General features: G+C 37.8%; 1 protein-coding gene across 3 annotated transcripts in view; it reads right to left on the bottom strand.

Annotated features, from left to right (window-relative positions):
* ATP10A (ATPase phospholipid transporting 10A (putative)) overlaps positions 1-16,764 on the bottom strand; it is a 135,374-nt gene that overhangs the window by 11,946 nt on the left and 106,664 nt on the right. For all 3 annotated transcript variants that reach the window (XM_088145011.1, XM_015887280.3, XM_025163619.2), the window contains exons 11-16: positions 14,688-14,791; positions 14,246-14,372; positions 11,837-12,021; positions 9,954-10,275; positions 6,556-6,632; positions 4,046-4,171 (exon numbers count right to left, since the gene is read on the bottom strand). In XM_088145011.1, the coding sequence (XP_088001137.1) occupies positions 4,046-4,171; positions 6,556-6,632; positions 9,954-10,275; positions 11,837-12,021; positions 14,246-14,372; positions 14,688-14,791 (941 nt within the window). The remainder of the gene's footprint in view (positions 1-4,045; positions 4,172-6,555; positions 6,633-9,953; positions 10,276-11,836; positions 12,022-14,245; positions 14,373-14,687; positions 14,792-16,764) is intronic.

Genomic DNA, 16,764 nt, shown 5'->3' with positions numbered 1-16,764 from the left:
CTGTAATGCCTTCTTTTCTTTTTTTCTCTCACTATTATTTTATTTTTTTCTTTGTTCTGTTTTAAAAGAAAGTTTTAAAAATCATTTCTTGGTCTAATTTTGTACAATCTGGTTGATAGACAGCAGTCATTGTAGACTACCACCCCATTTACTCTTATGGCTGTGAAGTAAAACTAAAGGAATGGCATATTTCTATTGCTTGTTATGGCTCAAAATCTTTCAAGCAAATACAAGACAACATAATATTTTGAGTGGGGTTGTTTTATCCTGAGCTTGAAACAAAACACATTTTCTATTTTGTACACACTGCTGCTATTAACACACTCCTGCTATTAAAACACTTCCTAGCAAGCTTAGTGCTACCACTTTTACAATGCTAATGACATACACTAGACGTATGAACACAGATTGCCCAATAGATACTCATTGTACACTTATTCAAGCATTTTCCCTAGAGTACTTCATTGGCTTCAGAAAGGCTATTGCAAAGAAAGTGTTTTTAGGCATTTCTGTCCTAGAAATTTTCATGAAATAAAAACTGTAATTCAAACTTGAATTATTATTTGAAGAAGCAGTAGGTTATTCAGAACAAATACATTTTGATGGCTTTATGTTTAATGTATAATTTTCCACTGAAAAATATATATTTTGCTTTTCATGCAACTGAAAAGCAGAATAACATAAAAGCTACAATCTTTTTTGTTAGGTGAAGATGCTGGATATATGCATTTTTAATAAACCTGATATTATAGGAAATTGCTTGATCAGAAAGGCCACATTTAATACTTGCTTTATACCTACATTAGGAACAGTTTGCAAAGCCATGAATGTCATATAAACTGCTTTTAGGAGAATAGGGTTCTGCAGATGAATTATAATGACAAACCAATATCAGGGAATGTAATTTGGCTCTAGGGAAATAATGTTCTGGTCCATGACCTTGGTGGAGAAGCATCTATCCTTTCCTGAAACTCTTCCCGCTAAAGCCAACTGCACTTTTAGGAATTTCTTTCTGTGTACAGAAGCTAGAGATAATCAGCTTTTTCCTTTTCCTATTCATGGAGAAAGGACTTCATATTGTGGTGTAGGAAGTAATCACAATTTGCCTTCCCTTCACATAACTAGGGACTGAATGTGGCAAGGAAATAGGGTCTTCTACATCCAGATCTCTATGGGCAAGATATGTCACCTTTGTGGGCCAGATATTTGCCATTCTAAATCAATTCCTAACAATGCATTTTAGTTTTATTTCTGAGTCCAGTTCAAATGGTGGCCTTGATCTTTACAATCCTTAATTGGTTTGAGGGCTAGGATATCTGAAGGCTTTCCAGTCTTGACATTATTTGCCAGTTCACTGATCTCTTGACCCAAGTCCTTCTCCAGCCTTCCTGATTATTTGAGGGGCTCTATCTCTGACATGAAGACCTGGCTTTGGAATGCTCTTCTAGACCACTAGAATCAGCTTTAGCAACCACTAGGATGATTTTTGGACACCTTTTATTTACTTCTTTTTCCTCAGGCTTTCTAATTTAAATTTTACTGATCTGTTTCATTCCCTTTATTTCAGTATTTTTGTGACATCATTTACATTAGCTATTTTCTACTTGATACAAAGCAAACTGAGCCTTCACATCAAATTGGACCAATTTTCTGATGATTTATGCATAAGAATGCAATTGAGGTGCTCTATACAATATTCTTCTTCTACTGAAACCAATGGGAGAAGGAAACAAACACAGCTGTAGAAAAAAAGAGAGGGCAGTATTGGTTGTGACTATTCAAACTGGCAGGACTTTGAACAAGGATTCCTGTCTTCACTCCCATCACACACCATTTGGTGATGTTTCTTCATGTTTACATGTGAGTTACTTTGAAATGTATAGCTCTGTTGGACCTTCAGTAATAAGTACACCGTCAGATAAACTGAATGACTGGTAGGCTATGAGGCTCAGAAACACCAGCCTAACTACCAAGGACCATGCATATATTGTAGCTCCTGAAATACTTGTTTTTGACTCAATTTGTTTGTTGTCTTTGATTATCTTACTCTCCTGGTGCATGGTTAGCTTCACACAAACATTTTATCTGCAATATCTAAGATATAAGCTTATTCATTTGCAGTTGGGTCATTCCAATGTATACTTCCAATTCTGACTGGTTCTGTTGCTGCAAGCCCCCATGTTGAAGCTGATTTTGCTTTCAGGTGGTGATAAATTCTGGCTGATGGATTGGAGAATTAAAAATAATATGATGGATCCTGTAAAGCTGAAGTCTGCCAACTGTGCTCTATAAAGTATTCCTAAGTAGCACATCTTATTCTTGTTATCAAATTTACACATTTTGTTTCTTCTGCACTTGATTCTCTGTCACACAGCAGGGCCTGCTATTCTTGTAAATGCCAGCCATCTGTATTTTAACAAGCACTGCCAGACAAAAACTTTTAAAACAAAGGCTAATGTGGAATGATAGCATTTATTCCTTAGGTATGGAGCTGGGCTCTTGAAATGTGCAGTATCTACTCTAGCAAAGACCAGCAACTAGAATTTTGGCTATTAGCAACCTCTACTTGCAAACCATTGGCTCCTTCCTGCATGTTGCCTTTTACCACTCTCATGGCTTTGTTTCCCAATTCATCTGTTTCCCACTTTTCATCTCAAGATCCTAATCTTCCACCACATTCTTTCCCCAACATTTGTGTCTCTCCCTCCCTTTCTGCTCTGGGACGAGGGAATGGCCTTGAGGGACAGGAGGAAGAGCTGCTAACAAGGCAACAGTCAGATAAAAGAAACCCGACTCTGGATTAGAACTGTTACCTGAAAAAATGTCTCAGCAAGACTCTTCCTAGTTCTCACAAAGGGAGGAATTGGGGAAACACATTCAGATGTGTAAGGTCCTGTTACTAGAGCTGTTACAATAAAATTCCTGACCTATATGGCACTAGTTTCTTAGTCTGGTTTACCCTGAAGGCTGATTCACCCTTTCTTCCTTCCTTCTTTCCCTCCCTCCCTCCCTCCTTTAATGAATGCTGATCTCACTCTTATCTTAAAGTATCTTTCCTTACAAAGTTATACTGAAAAAAGTTTTAAAGGAAGTGAAATACTGTGGAAAGAGACCTGCATAAATTATGACCCACCAATTGCCATAGGAACTATAAAATATTAATTTTACCAGAAGCAGGGAGAAGGTCCTTTTTTTTTAGACCCACAGGTTCTTGCAGCTTATGGAACAAATCAGATAGATGCCATTGTTTAATATAACTTCCATTTTCCTTGCCTGAACTCCTTTCCCCCTCTAGTTTCATAAATCTGATTATAATGGGAAGGATTATTGATAAAGTGGTAAAGTGTGACAGGATTCCCGATGAATTAGGTTATTGTTGGACTAATAAGAATGAGTATACTGAAGCACCGTCCAAGTGATAGATATTAGAATGGTATGTAGGTCCACTAATTTGGATATGGGATATATGTCCATTCTGAAAAAGTCACACTCTCCTTAAGGTGTAAACTACTTGCTTTGTATGATCTTTACCTGGCACTGTTCTCAGTTGCACTCAATATACCAAGAGCTTTTTCCCCCTGGAGACTAAGGGTTTAATGACCATTCTACAAATCCAGAGAACTATCTTATACCTTTAAGAAGAGTGGTGTTACATCAGTATGGAACCATTTCTCAAGTAATATCTAGACATGCTGTTAACATTCAGATTTTATACAGCTATGAAGGAGAACATAACATTGGGACTGCTTTTATGGACTATGGTGGGATACATCTCTCGGACACACGAAGTCTGAGCGACTTAGCAAAGTTCTAGTTCAGAACCACCAATGTGAATTCGTTCTAGACAACTACTGGAAGCCAGCACAAACTCCAGAGCACCAAAATAATCTACTCTTGGCTGCCTTTCATGGTAGGTTATTGCAATCTCTACAAATTCTTCTTCTGAAGTGTCTTAACTGGAAGGTTCTGAAGGCATGCTATATAATTACTAACTGAGATCAAAGCGAAAGCATCACAGGCAGCTTTTTCAGCTTATTGAACTTACTGCATTTTTATAGAAGAAATACAGCACCATGTTGGCAAGTCGGGAGTAACACCAGTGGCCGTGCACAAGAAGGAGTTTCTCTAAATATTGGAACTTTGGAACGGCAAAGTCACTCGCCATCACAGCCTTCAATGCAAGAACAATTAAAAGTTATATTATGTTCTGGATTATGCTTTTTAACTACAGAAACTACATTTTAAAATTTAGATGGCACAGTCAGAAATCCATTGATATCACTGGGGTAACAAATGATAGAAATGAGAGTCCATAGTGTCTATAAAAGGAGAAAATGTCATTTAACTTGCTTATTAATGTTGTCTACAAATAAAAAAAAAAGGCTTATTCATACATAGGGGGTATCTTTATTAGGGCTGCACATGTTTAAAAATGATTTGGAAGAAATGTTTTGGACCTTGTGTGAGTCCATTTCCTCTCTACTACAGATAGTCCTCGACTTATGACCATTCATTTAACAACCGTTTGAAGTTATTGGGCGCTAAAAAAGTGACTTATGACCAGTCCTTGCACTCATGACTGGTGCAGTGTCCCTGTGGTCATGTGATCAAAATGTGGGCGCTTGGCAAGAGGCATGTATTTACAATGGTTGCAGCATCCCAGGGTCACATGATCACCATTTGTGACCTTCCCAGGGGTCTTTCCACAAGCAAAATCAATGGGGGAAGCTGGATTTGCTTAACAACTGCATGATTTGCTTAACAACTGTAGTGATTTGCATAACAACTGCAGAAATTAAGGTTGTAAAACCGGGCGCAACTCACTTAATGACCGCATCACTTAGTAATGGAAGTTCCGGTCCCAATTGTGGTCATAAGTTGAGGACTATCTGCATTCATTAAAGTAGCCTGTTTTCAGCTTTCACATAAAAAAGAAAGTGCTGCTGCTGTAAGAGTCATGAGTAGACTCTTAAAGGAAGAACATCTGTTTTTCAGAGATTGTGACTTCTGCATAATCTTTCGCTATTCATTCCTATTAAGGAAGCATCAGCCATCTCAACATTAGTTTTTGTCCTATATAGTTTTTCTGAAATGAAGAAAGAAGTCAAACATGTTTCGTTTGGCATTTCTATGAAATTAATCAAGTGCATTTTCCCCTATAGATCTATTTCAGATCTTTAAGGGCAAGAAAAAGAAAGCTATTTGAATGCAAATGGACCCACTCAATTTTCTTCCACAGATTATGAAAGCCACAAATTGTAGTCTGAGTGACTTCTTAAAAGAACATTTATGGATGTCAGGACACTGTGGGCCCCTGAAAGTAAGGGAGGTTCAAGAAGACTTCTTTGAGATTCTCATATATAAGATTCTCATATATTTAGAGCCGGATTGCAACACAGCATCTCTTATGATGCAGTTCTCCAGTTCAAGTAAGGATACCAACAGACTTTAATTTCCAAGTGTGAAAATTTAATTCATGGATATAAAAAAATGAACAATTTAAAAGGATAAAATAGCAGAATATATGAACAACCGCCTAGAAAGCATGTCAAGGCTGGTCAGCTGAATATTCTGACATAAAGAATATACCGTAACTGGGAGTTCAATCTCTGTGGCTGAAGCTCATTTCACACATGTTGTTTGTAAGTTGTAGATTTTATATTTACGCATGAGAGTGTAATGTGTGAATATGAAAATAAGACTTGTTTACCCACTTCTGAATGTCATGGACTAGAAATGATAAAATAGTACAGCTCCTCAAATAACTCTCGCAAAGTATAGCACATAAAAAACAGCCCATCTGGATTAGGGCAGTGGTCAATCTAGTCCAGCATTCTGGGCCAAGTAGATGCATTCAGGAGGCAGTTGCATGAACAAGAAGGCCATAACGCTCATCCACTGTTGCTTCCAAGCAGCTGTATTCAAACATGCTGCTGATGGTTCTGCAAGTAGCAAGCCATGAAGGCCAGCGGCCACTGACAGTTTCATCTTCCATGAATCTTTCCTACCTCCTTTTAGAACTATTTAAATGGATGGCCATTGCCCCATCCATTGGAAGGGGAGTGACAAAATATGCATTGTGATATAAACTCTGCCCTTTATGCAATGAGAAGATGTGAGTGTGTAAGGGCAGAGCTTGTCTTCTGATACCATGATGCAAATTTTGTCATTTGACTATAATTGTGGATAGTTATTGTGATGTGCTGCCTAGATCTTTTCTTAGCTATCCAAATTAATATATTTTTCCAATTCTGTTGAGAGATAATTTTACCAGAGCCTAGAATGAAACCTGGAGTTAAAAGAATTTTCAGTGTATGAAAATTATCTTATTAGATATGTGAATGTAATTGGTTGACTCAAAGAGATTTCTTGAAAAGAGATTACTAGAACTTTAATTTATTGTACCTTGAAGCAGTATGTAAGACCTCTGAAATTTGCAGTGACTGCTTCAACCCAGCCTGTTGCAGCTAACAAGGAAGGTAAACACAGTTGGACATACTGAAGCATATGGATCCAACTCTACCCTGTTCTTGCTTTTCAATAAACATACATTACCTGCATGCCTTCTGGACCAGAGATCCCCACACCAATATCAGCCCCTTGGATCATACTGACATCATTAGCCCCATCACCTGGAATGGAACATTGGAAAACATGTTATTTGCTATTAAATGAAGCAGGGATTATTAAGGGCAGGTAACAGAACAAAGGAAAATCAAAAGAATTGTGAATGGGATAGCATATTTATGAATGAAATGGCTGCATTTATACTAACTATAGTTTCAAAGCCCAATCTGTCCTATTTATATAGATGGGATTCATGCTAAGTTAAATCAGTTGCAAACAATTTATACGCATTAAATGAAATGCAAAATACAGTTGTACACTTGCTCTCCATAGCAAGGCTGTCATCCATTCAAAAGAGAGAATGAATGAATAAACACCCAAACAATACATTTCTTGGAAACATTACTCAGTGGCTGGACAGTTAGAAGTACTGTATGAAATGGGTCAAATACACGTTCTAGATGCTGATATTCAACCTATAGTAAGAAAGGTGATGCTGAATATTGCAAGTTTGGATGGGATTTACTTTGAAGAAGTAGTAAGTTTCTAGGACTCTTTGTTCCTTCTAGCTAACTCTGGGAACAAAACACAGGTAGACCCTGCACAGCAGGACATGGAGCGTCTTTCGTTTGTGTATTTACAATTAATGCTATATTCAATTAGTGTTATGGAGAATGTGGATGTCACTCAAGATGTACTTCATGCCTGTGATTGTGGCCAGTAAAGTTGAGTCTAATTTCTAAGGGAGAGGCCTCCCAGGGCCATAAAGAACCCATATAAGCTGTCTCAGGATTTACTTGAAATAGATTGTCAGAACAGCTGTTCTGTTCTTTTCTGATGTTCTAAAATGCTGCTGGTGACATCATAGTTTTCTGTTATAAAAGAATGCAGATTTACTAAACATCGTAGCTTTTATTTGTTTATCATCACGGGAGAAGATGCATTTGATTTAAGGTGTTCCTGACAGATATCATGTGCATATTCACATATGCTATGAATCACATTTTGCTCTCTGAACCCAGATCTCTGCACAACCCTAAATTGTATACCCCCACAAGTACTTTTCCATGGGCAAATGGAAGCAAAAACAATTTCCCCTGTCTGTTTTTTCTCTGCAAAGTTCAGATTTGAGAAGAGAGTGCTGTTTTCTTTTGTCATTCAGATATTAATTTCTATTATTCTCAGATCCCTGCTTATCAAGTGAAAGTGCAATTTGTGTTAATGAGTGTTGCTAATGACTGCTGTTCTTGTATTTCTGCTACAAAGATTACAGAAAAAAAAAATCCAGGATATGATACATTGCACTTTATTAACCCTGGTATACTTTAAATTAGCTGTCCCCCAACCAGGAGCTCTCCAGATGTGTTTTCCTACTTCTCCCATAATTCCCTTCCAATCATGTCAACAATAATTCTGAACGAGAATTTTACAGGAATTTTAGTCCAACATATTTGGAGGTACCATGTCAGGAAGGCTGAATTAGATGACAATCAGATATAGAAAATGAGAAGTCATTTAAATGCTCAGAACTATACACTGAGATTCCTGCTTCCCATTCAGATAACGGTCCATATCTTTGCTACTTTTGCCATTAAAAACAATTATTGTCAAAAACAAACATTATTATCCAGACTTAGAATGGACCCATTGGAATTGATGTGACAATATAGTCAGGTTTAACTATGTCTATTGCACTCTAAATATAAATAAATCTGATTACAATCCATCACTTTCCCTTGAGATTTAACAAGGAAAGTTTGCTTTCTGAGAACAAATTGGGTACTGGGTATATTTGTATACCAAGAATACAAATGCTTGGTATAAACGTATTTTCCCAATTCTAAAAGCGAGCCTATAGCTCAAAGGATTATGTGTTCTGAACACAGAAAGGGAATGATAAAATAGCAGATGTTGTCTAGGAAATGCAATATTTGGGGTTTTTCCTCTATTTGATTAGTTACAAAGATATGTAAACAGTATCCTGCATGAAATGAGATGCTACAGTTAGAAATATACAAAGATTCCCAGGGTTCCAATGCAAAACACTTGGAAGTGAAGATAAATGAGTGAGAAGTGGACCATGTAGTAAAGTTAAGCATCCATTCCCTCTCTTTGCTACCCACACATAGGAAGGGGGAGAGGAAAGAAAGGCAAAGAGAATAGCAACCTAGCTCTCATTCTACTCCAACGTTTTCAGCGAGCATGCATAATCTTTCACCTCTCCCTGCACTGGGAAGAGGAAGAGAGCTTAGTTCAGGTCATAAAGCCCCTTCCTAACAACCAGCTTCATTGCAGCAATAGTTGGATAAGTGAAAGAAAGTGCCTGAGGACTGATTTCCTCACCTAATGGTGAACTGACTGAGCAGCTCACTGGGAATGAGGCTTACATAACTATTGTCTTTGCACAACTCACACAGTCCTTCAAGAACCACCTAGTTATATAATGGTTTCTGTTGAGGGCCCTTCTTAACTGTGTTCTCATGGGAGGTTTGGCATAACCATTGCTGGGAAATACAGTGTAGACCTTGTTATCCGTGGTAAAGGATTTCACCTCTCTGCGGAGGGGGCTGTATATGGTCTCATCCACTGAAAGAGAGAGAGGGCACGCCACCTGAACCGTTTTATAGAAAGCATAAAGCAGCGGATAAATAAGCTGCTACTGATTCCATTTTAGGCTTCAATACCTCTATCCCTCATAAGTATCTGGCTCCTTCTTTCTGTAACTGCTCTCTACTGCTAGTACAATCCCTGAGGAGTTAGCAAATTAGCAACCCCATACCTTCCCGGACACCATGGCATCTCTGCCACTAGAAGTATAATACCAAAATTTAATTTCTACAAATAGAAATGTTGGCACCTGTAGCCATTCATCTTTGGTGGCCCCAGAACAAATCAGTCAATAGCTATGGAGGCAATACTGTAGTCCCTATGCAATTTAATTTTATCTATTCAGTTTCACACGACTTTTATTATCTGATAAAGGTCGTTCCCCCTCACAAATCAGAATTATGTGTCTCTCTGTCATCTCTTCCATATGTCCTTGACCACAGTAAACACACCATTCTTTCATCTTTTTGCATGTTTAAAATGGCTCTAAAATATAATTATCTTTAAACTTTAGAAACTGTATTTAAAAAAACTCAAGCCCACACCAGTGCAAAAACTTATATTAGGTGTTTTTACATCTTTAAAAATACATTTAAAAATCTAACCATCTAGGACAGGAATTTAAATGACTGAAAGAGTAAAATGCAAGCAACGTAACCATAAGACTTATAAATATAGTGTCTTGAATAAAAATCAGGGTTTGTATCTGAGCAAAGGGGACATTTGTTCTTTGCACTGATGCTTATGCAAACCAACGTTCATTAAGTTGTGGTACTTGCCTATTGCCAAAGTCATTGTCTTGAGTTTATCTCTGATCAGTTTGACAACCATCCCCTTTTGAATTGGAGTGGAACGACAGCAGAGCACAGAACGACACCTCCTGGCTAACAATAGAAATTTGTCTTCCAGGCCGTTGTCCAGAGCATAAGCCAAGGTCTTTCCATCAATTACTAAGCCCAAATTGGGCTGGCTCAGTGATGATGACACAGAGAAAGGGGTAAACCGTCCATTTGTGTTCTGAAGAAAATTCTCTGTTGTTTCACTGGAAAATTTAGACTCTACACAATGCAAGTGTTGTTCCAGCAACGTGGCACACATTTCCTAGTTAAAAAAAACAACAATAAATAGGAAAGTAAGGTAAGATATGCCAATAGCAATGACAGGATGGCTGCAGCATTGTTTCTAAAATTATGCTTTTATTTTGTTGAAAACATTACTAACTTGTTTATAAATTAGAATTAACCAAAACAATTTATGGCAAAAAGAAAAGCAGAAATACTCATTTGGCCATTAATGGGAATTCTTACATTGTTTCACCAGGAGTAAGTACAGTGTGTGTGTGTGTGAACATTGATAAGATGGTGGATGGAACATTATGATGCAAACCCTTCCCCTTTTGAGCAGATGTGCAATGTTGACACACACATACAAAACAGGTGAAGCTTGCACTGTGGTGTTCTGTCTGCTATCTTTCCAATTTTAACACCCTTGTGAAGGACAGCCTTGTCATTCACATCATGCTGAATGTCTTTCATTTTTTTGCAGGGGGGGCATGCTTTCAGCTTTGACTTCTACCAACTGCCTGGACAAGTCCCTGCAGTTTTCTTGGCAAGGTTTTTTAGAAGTGGTTGTCACTGCTTCCTTCCTAGATCTGAGAGAAACTGACTGGCCGAAGATCACTCAGCTGGCTTTGTGCCTATGTACACAAAAATACTTTAGGACAGGTTTTCTTAATCCTATGCTCTCCAGATGTGTTGAATGGCATGGCCATTGAATGTGCTAGCTGGGAATTGTGGGGAAATTCGATATACCTGGAGGACACTAGACACGATGGCCAGTTTAGTGGTTTTGTTTAAAATTAAAAAGAAAAAAAAGCACTGGAATCTTTGGCACAATAATATATGTCCACCCAGTTCAGAGCTGTATAACAATACACGCAAGTCTCTTGATTGTTCTATATCTGACCTAAACCTGCCTACCCTAGCAAACTAAACTAAACTAACAAACTAAACCTAGCCTAGCAGATACAGCCTGCAGCCTAATGAATACTGGACTGTTTTTCTCTCTTCTCATTTTATTAAAGTGGGCTAGAAAAAAATTAATGTATCAATTCTGTCTAATGTCCATACAGTATATGGTTGGTAAGCTATAGCTGACTTGATGAGTCCCAGGATATGCAGGCATGGTTCAGCTCATAACTGATATAGTGGCTTGATAAACTTCAAGCCCCTTGCAAGTTGCAGTACATGGATAACTGTAGAGAGCTACGGAGATGGCTTTGAAGGAATATTCAGAAGCTGTTACAGAAACAACAAGGGCAGAAGCATCCTTTAAGCCCTGAGAAGGGAGATGGTATTAGGAGGAGGCTCAGGCCGGCTCCTCCCTGACTCCCTGGCTCCTCCCTGTCAGGGAAGAGCCAGCCTGAGGGAGCTGGCTAAGGGGGGGCTGAGGGGGCTGGCTGAGGGGGTATATGAGGGTGGGAAGGTAAAACAAGCAGATTTGCAATCTTATGTTACTAAGTCCATCTCAATAAAGAATAGTTATAGTCTTCCTGTGGAGTTGGTTTCTTCATCTGGTCTACCTCACAGAGTTGACCCTAACATCCTGTATATTTCTTGAGGCCCACCAGATTAGCACTGCATGGTAACAAAGGGCATCATACCACTGAATCAGCATTCAAAGTGATGATCTCTTCATCATGGTCCAACAGCTTGCAGGCATAAGCAATATTAATGGCAGTTTCTTGTTTATCTCCAGTTAGAACCCATATCTGAAGACCAGCCTTGCGTAAGTTTGTAATGGTTTCTGGGACTCCATCCTGCAAACGATCTTCAATGCCAGTTGCACCTGGGACATAAGCAAAGGTAAAAAGAAACAGTACTTCAAACATATGGGTAAAAAAAGACAAAATGGCAGCCGGCTGCCCAAATGGAAAGGAATCATTTAAAGGATCATTTAATTATCACTAATATTTATTATAGACTAGGAATATGATTTTGCTGCAATTGTAGTGCTGATGGACATAAAGTAATCAAAAGCATGTCATGCCAGTAGTCATGATCTCGCAGAAAAAAGTGCTTCGTAAGGCTTATAAAGCAAAAGTTGTTAGATGAAACATTTGGAAAAATTGTCTGATAACGCAAACTGTTTATAGTGGAATAAATCACCTCAGAGGATGTGGAAACTCTATTGCTGAATTTTAAAATGTTTCTCTTTTCTTCAGCTCATGGGTGTTACAAGCATCATGATGACATTGTATAAACTGCATATTTTGGGACATTGGCATGATGATATCATGAGACATGTGACACCATCATAGCTTGTACTGGACACCTATGCTCCAGCTGTGTGGGCTGGGACAGTTAACCATCTGTATCAGCTTGTCAAAGCCTGGTGCCTGCAACATTACAACGCTTATACAGCCCAGCTTCTAGTAAGCTCTCTTTATAAAGGCTGCTCTAGACTCAGTTAGCATAACAGATGGCTTAGTTTAGGGGTCAGTCTGGTTTCATTAATTCGGCTGAGTTCAACTACGCTTCCATTTATCAAAGTTACTATGTATGTCAAATGTCAATTTTTTTTTTTCTTAAATGTTAGAAAGTTCTAATTGGTCTAACACAAGTAACAGCTCAACAAAAACAGATATATTTATTGAAATGGGAGAGGAAAAGTAAGTGAGTGATTAATGTGTGGTTTATATTAAGAGTGGGCAGATAATCAGGTTTGTGGGATGTATTAGTTTATTTATTAGAACATCAAGATCCACTAACCAGAACCTGATGCAAAAGGCACATACTTCAAAGGAAGCAATCTAAGCTCAGGATTTTGATGTAAGTAATTAAGTTTATCCACAGATTAAAATCTACTCAAGTTATTCCAAATTTTCTTTATTTCATCAATATACTTTAGGGTAGTAGAGGGGACTAATTTTGCTGTTTGCTATTCCTAAGCAATTGAGAGTCTAGATCTTTTCCCACTAACTGCCTCTGGATATACTAGAACTACTTTCTGTTCACTTCTGGTCACACTAGAGTGTTTACTATTACATGTATTTTTACTTATGACACCATGCTCACAAAATAGGACCTCTGAATAGGAAATTGTATGAAGTATCCTTTACACAAATGGTGTGACAGATCTGGCTAGTTTGGACTCTGCACCTAGGAAAGACTCCCAGTAAAGGAGTCTTAAAGACTGGAAAACTCCATTGCCAACTCCATAACAGTATCAGTAGTTCAGGCAGGGAGGCCGCTGTATAACTGGGGGGCGGGGGGGGGGGGAGATAATATAGCAGCTGAACTCCCATTTGATCTCTAAAACCCAACCTCAAAGACAGAGCCTCATACCATGGAGCAGTGTCCCCAAAAGCCCCAACAATCTTCTGGGTGACAATAGCCATTCTACCATCCCTAGCTTGGAGTCACAGCTGGTGCAACACTCAAAACTCAGGTGGGTACACCTATGAGAAAGGCATTTACCACTTCAACAAGAGCAACGCCTAGCCAACTATGGCTGATTTTGAACAGCTAAGCAGTGCTGAACCTGGTTAGTACTGGAATGGGAAACCATAAGGAAATACCAGGGCTATAGGCTATCCTGGGTGTTGAAAAACCATCTTAGAATAAGGCAATGGCAAGCCACTTGTGCTCTGTTGCCAAGAAAGCTTCATGGATATATGAAGTATTCTTCACCAAGAGTAAACCTGACATGGAGGAGACTTTACATTTACACTTTTACATCGTAAGCTTTAATTTGCTCAAACCTTTGAGATATTTTGGGAAGCCAACTTCTACACTGGATACTAGGCTTCACAGTTGTTGGATTATTCTTAGTTTTTACAAAATCATTTTTACTCAATGTTATTTTCATAAAACATTTAGGTTAAAGTAGATTAGAAAACTGAATTTAAGAACAATTATGTTCTGAAACATATACTACAACTGAAGCCATCCTATATTATATCTTCTGTTTGGTCTCTTTCCAGTGATAACTGTAGAAGAAAAAAAGCTTCTTCCAAAGCATGTTCTCCATGGTTAGATAATCTTTTATCCCTATCGTACTTGGAAGATACCTAGTAGGTGAAGATTAGTCTCTATACGACTGGCAGACTGGAACAACAGCTCCTCACGGTTTTCAACAGACGATTCTGCTTCAATGTGACTTTTTAACCAGCAAGAATAGTCCTCATTGCTCAGTACCTATTGGAAAAATCAAAATCAAAATGCAAACATTTACAGAATATATAGATATGTCTTAATCCAACCTAATGAGAGCCTATCAACCATCTCCAAGTGTTCTGTTGGATTGTGACCTTAGATTTGTACTATAAACACTCCCCCAAAACACCCCGCAAGAGTAAAATAGTACTCTAAATATACATTTCAGGATTTTTTTCTGAATCAAATGCTTTCCAGATGTCTTGGACTTGATCTCCAAAAGTCCTTAAGTGTTGGCCAAGCCATCTGGAATGCCAGACAATAGGCTGGGAAAGTTTACGAAGGAGGTGGGCTTACTTTCTTTGCTATGCACAATGTCCTCAGACCATCAGCAGCATACAGGTTAAGAAACCTCTGGGTTTTGCTTCGGATTTTCTTTTGATGCCTGTTTCGGGCGTCATCTGGAAATAACAAAAGAACAGTTAAAGATACTATTAATCCAGTAGTTTTAACATGGCTATTCTTTTCCCTTTGCTTTTTAGTATTGCTAGCACCGTCTATGAAATCCCAGTTTTGTTTTGTTTTTCTCAAAATAATTATTTTAAGTATGTGGCATGGCTTTTCTCTGAGATTTTGTCTAACCTTTTTTTACGGTTTACCATTCAGCTGCTCAGATTAATGTAGAATTAGGTAAATGGGAAAAGCCTGTCTACTTTAATACCAACATTCAGTTATTTCTATAATTTAGGTAAGCTGTGTTGCAGTGATGAAGCTTATTCCAACAATAGCTATTCTGTTCACATCTAGCAATTTCTTTCCCAGTCTTGGCATTACAGTAAGACTCTGTCTATGTGCAGAAGGGCAGTGAAATAGGGCAATAATCAGAGACAGAGAATGAACCAGACTCACAGGAAGAAACAGTGCAGGTTCCAGACACTAAAAAATTAGAATTTCACTCATCATCAGGTAATATGAGCACCATGTTTGACTGACTGACTGACTGACTGACTGACTGACAGACAGACAGACAGACAGACAGATAGATAGATAGATAGATAGATAGATAGATGATAGATAGATGGATAGAATATATAGGGTCTTTTATATACTGTCAAAGCATAGGCAGTGCAGTTCTCACCAATCATAACTAATTGCAGTAGCTGCCTTTTTGGAAATGTAATACTTATGTTGAGTGCCAGTTTGTTGTAGTGGTTAAAGGCTCTAGGTGAGAAACCGGGAAACTGTGAGTTCTAGTCCTGCCTTAGGCACAAAGCCCTCTGAATGACCTTGGGCCTAGTCACTTTCTCTCAGCCCTAGGAAGACGGACTGGCCAACCACTTCCAAAAATCTTGCCAAGAAAATTGCAGGGACTTGACTTGTTCAAGTAGTCACCAGGAGTCAATCCTGATTTGAAGGTATAGAAAAAAAAATGATTTTATTCTGTTATTTTTAATTATTTTTAAAAATGCTTCTATTCAATAATGGGTATTTTCTATCAAGCAAAAAGAGTAAAAACCATTTTAATAAACTTTTAAAAACACTGTCTACCTTAGCACTGGATAATGTTAAGGTCTTTGCCAGCTAAAATATTAAATGTTGATATGATGAATGCACAGATGTGCCCAATAAATCTTTCAAACACTCTTTCGCGATAAGCTTTAATTGTTGGCTTTTTTGGCACCACAAATTTCCATGCAACTCTCACTGACAGAAAAACAAGCATCCAGACAGATGCTTTTTACATAGCACAATACAAATAGCCTCATCAGAAAAGTTTACTTTCCCTTAGTAGAACAACATTTCATTCCTGTAACTTTCTTCTAGTTTGGATTCTAAAAGACAAAAAAGTTTCATGCTTCCTTCCTTTGATATTTCATTAAATAAGTAATGCATACAGAAAATCTTTGAAATAATTTTCTCCAACTTTTCCAGTAACATTAAAATAATTATGGTAAGATACTTGTGCTGAAACAAACATCTGCCATAAATCTGAAGATTAAATTTCATGCAATCATACCATGCAAATGTGTCAAAGGAAACAACCCAATTTGACTACCAAATCTAAAATGTGGTCTTAATTTCAGAATCGTATTTCATTAGCAACACAAAAGAAATGTCCATAGAATATATTTTATTCATTAATGGTATTTGCAGCTAGACAAAAGCCTCACAAATTAAAAAAAATAATGCTTGATATCAAAAGATTATTCAAAAACTAAAAAGGTTCTCTTTAAAACCTACTTATTAAAACAAGCAATAAGTAAAAAATACGCTCCGGCTCATAGCTTGTTTGTATATCTTTGAGATGCTTTTCAGATAAAAATACAAACTGTTGGTTCAGTTAGGTAAGTACACACTATTAATGACGTTAGCTTTTTATTTTAACTGCCTAATGTGCTCCCCTCTTGTTTGTTGAAGTTGGGTGTCTTTTGCT

The sequence above is a fragment of the Python bivittatus genome, unplaced genomic scaffold (assembly GCF_059951505.1).
Source record: "Python bivittatus isolate LINGU-HERP-01145 unplaced genomic scaffold, Pbiv_v1 ctg000350_np1212, whole genome shotgun sequence".
Classification (NCBI taxonomy): Eukaryota; Metazoa; Chordata; class Lepidosauria; order Squamata; family Pythonidae; genus Python; species Python bivittatus.
The sequence above is the reverse complement of the archived record's forward strand: the minus strand, read 5'-3'. Positions and strand labels throughout refer to the sequence as shown.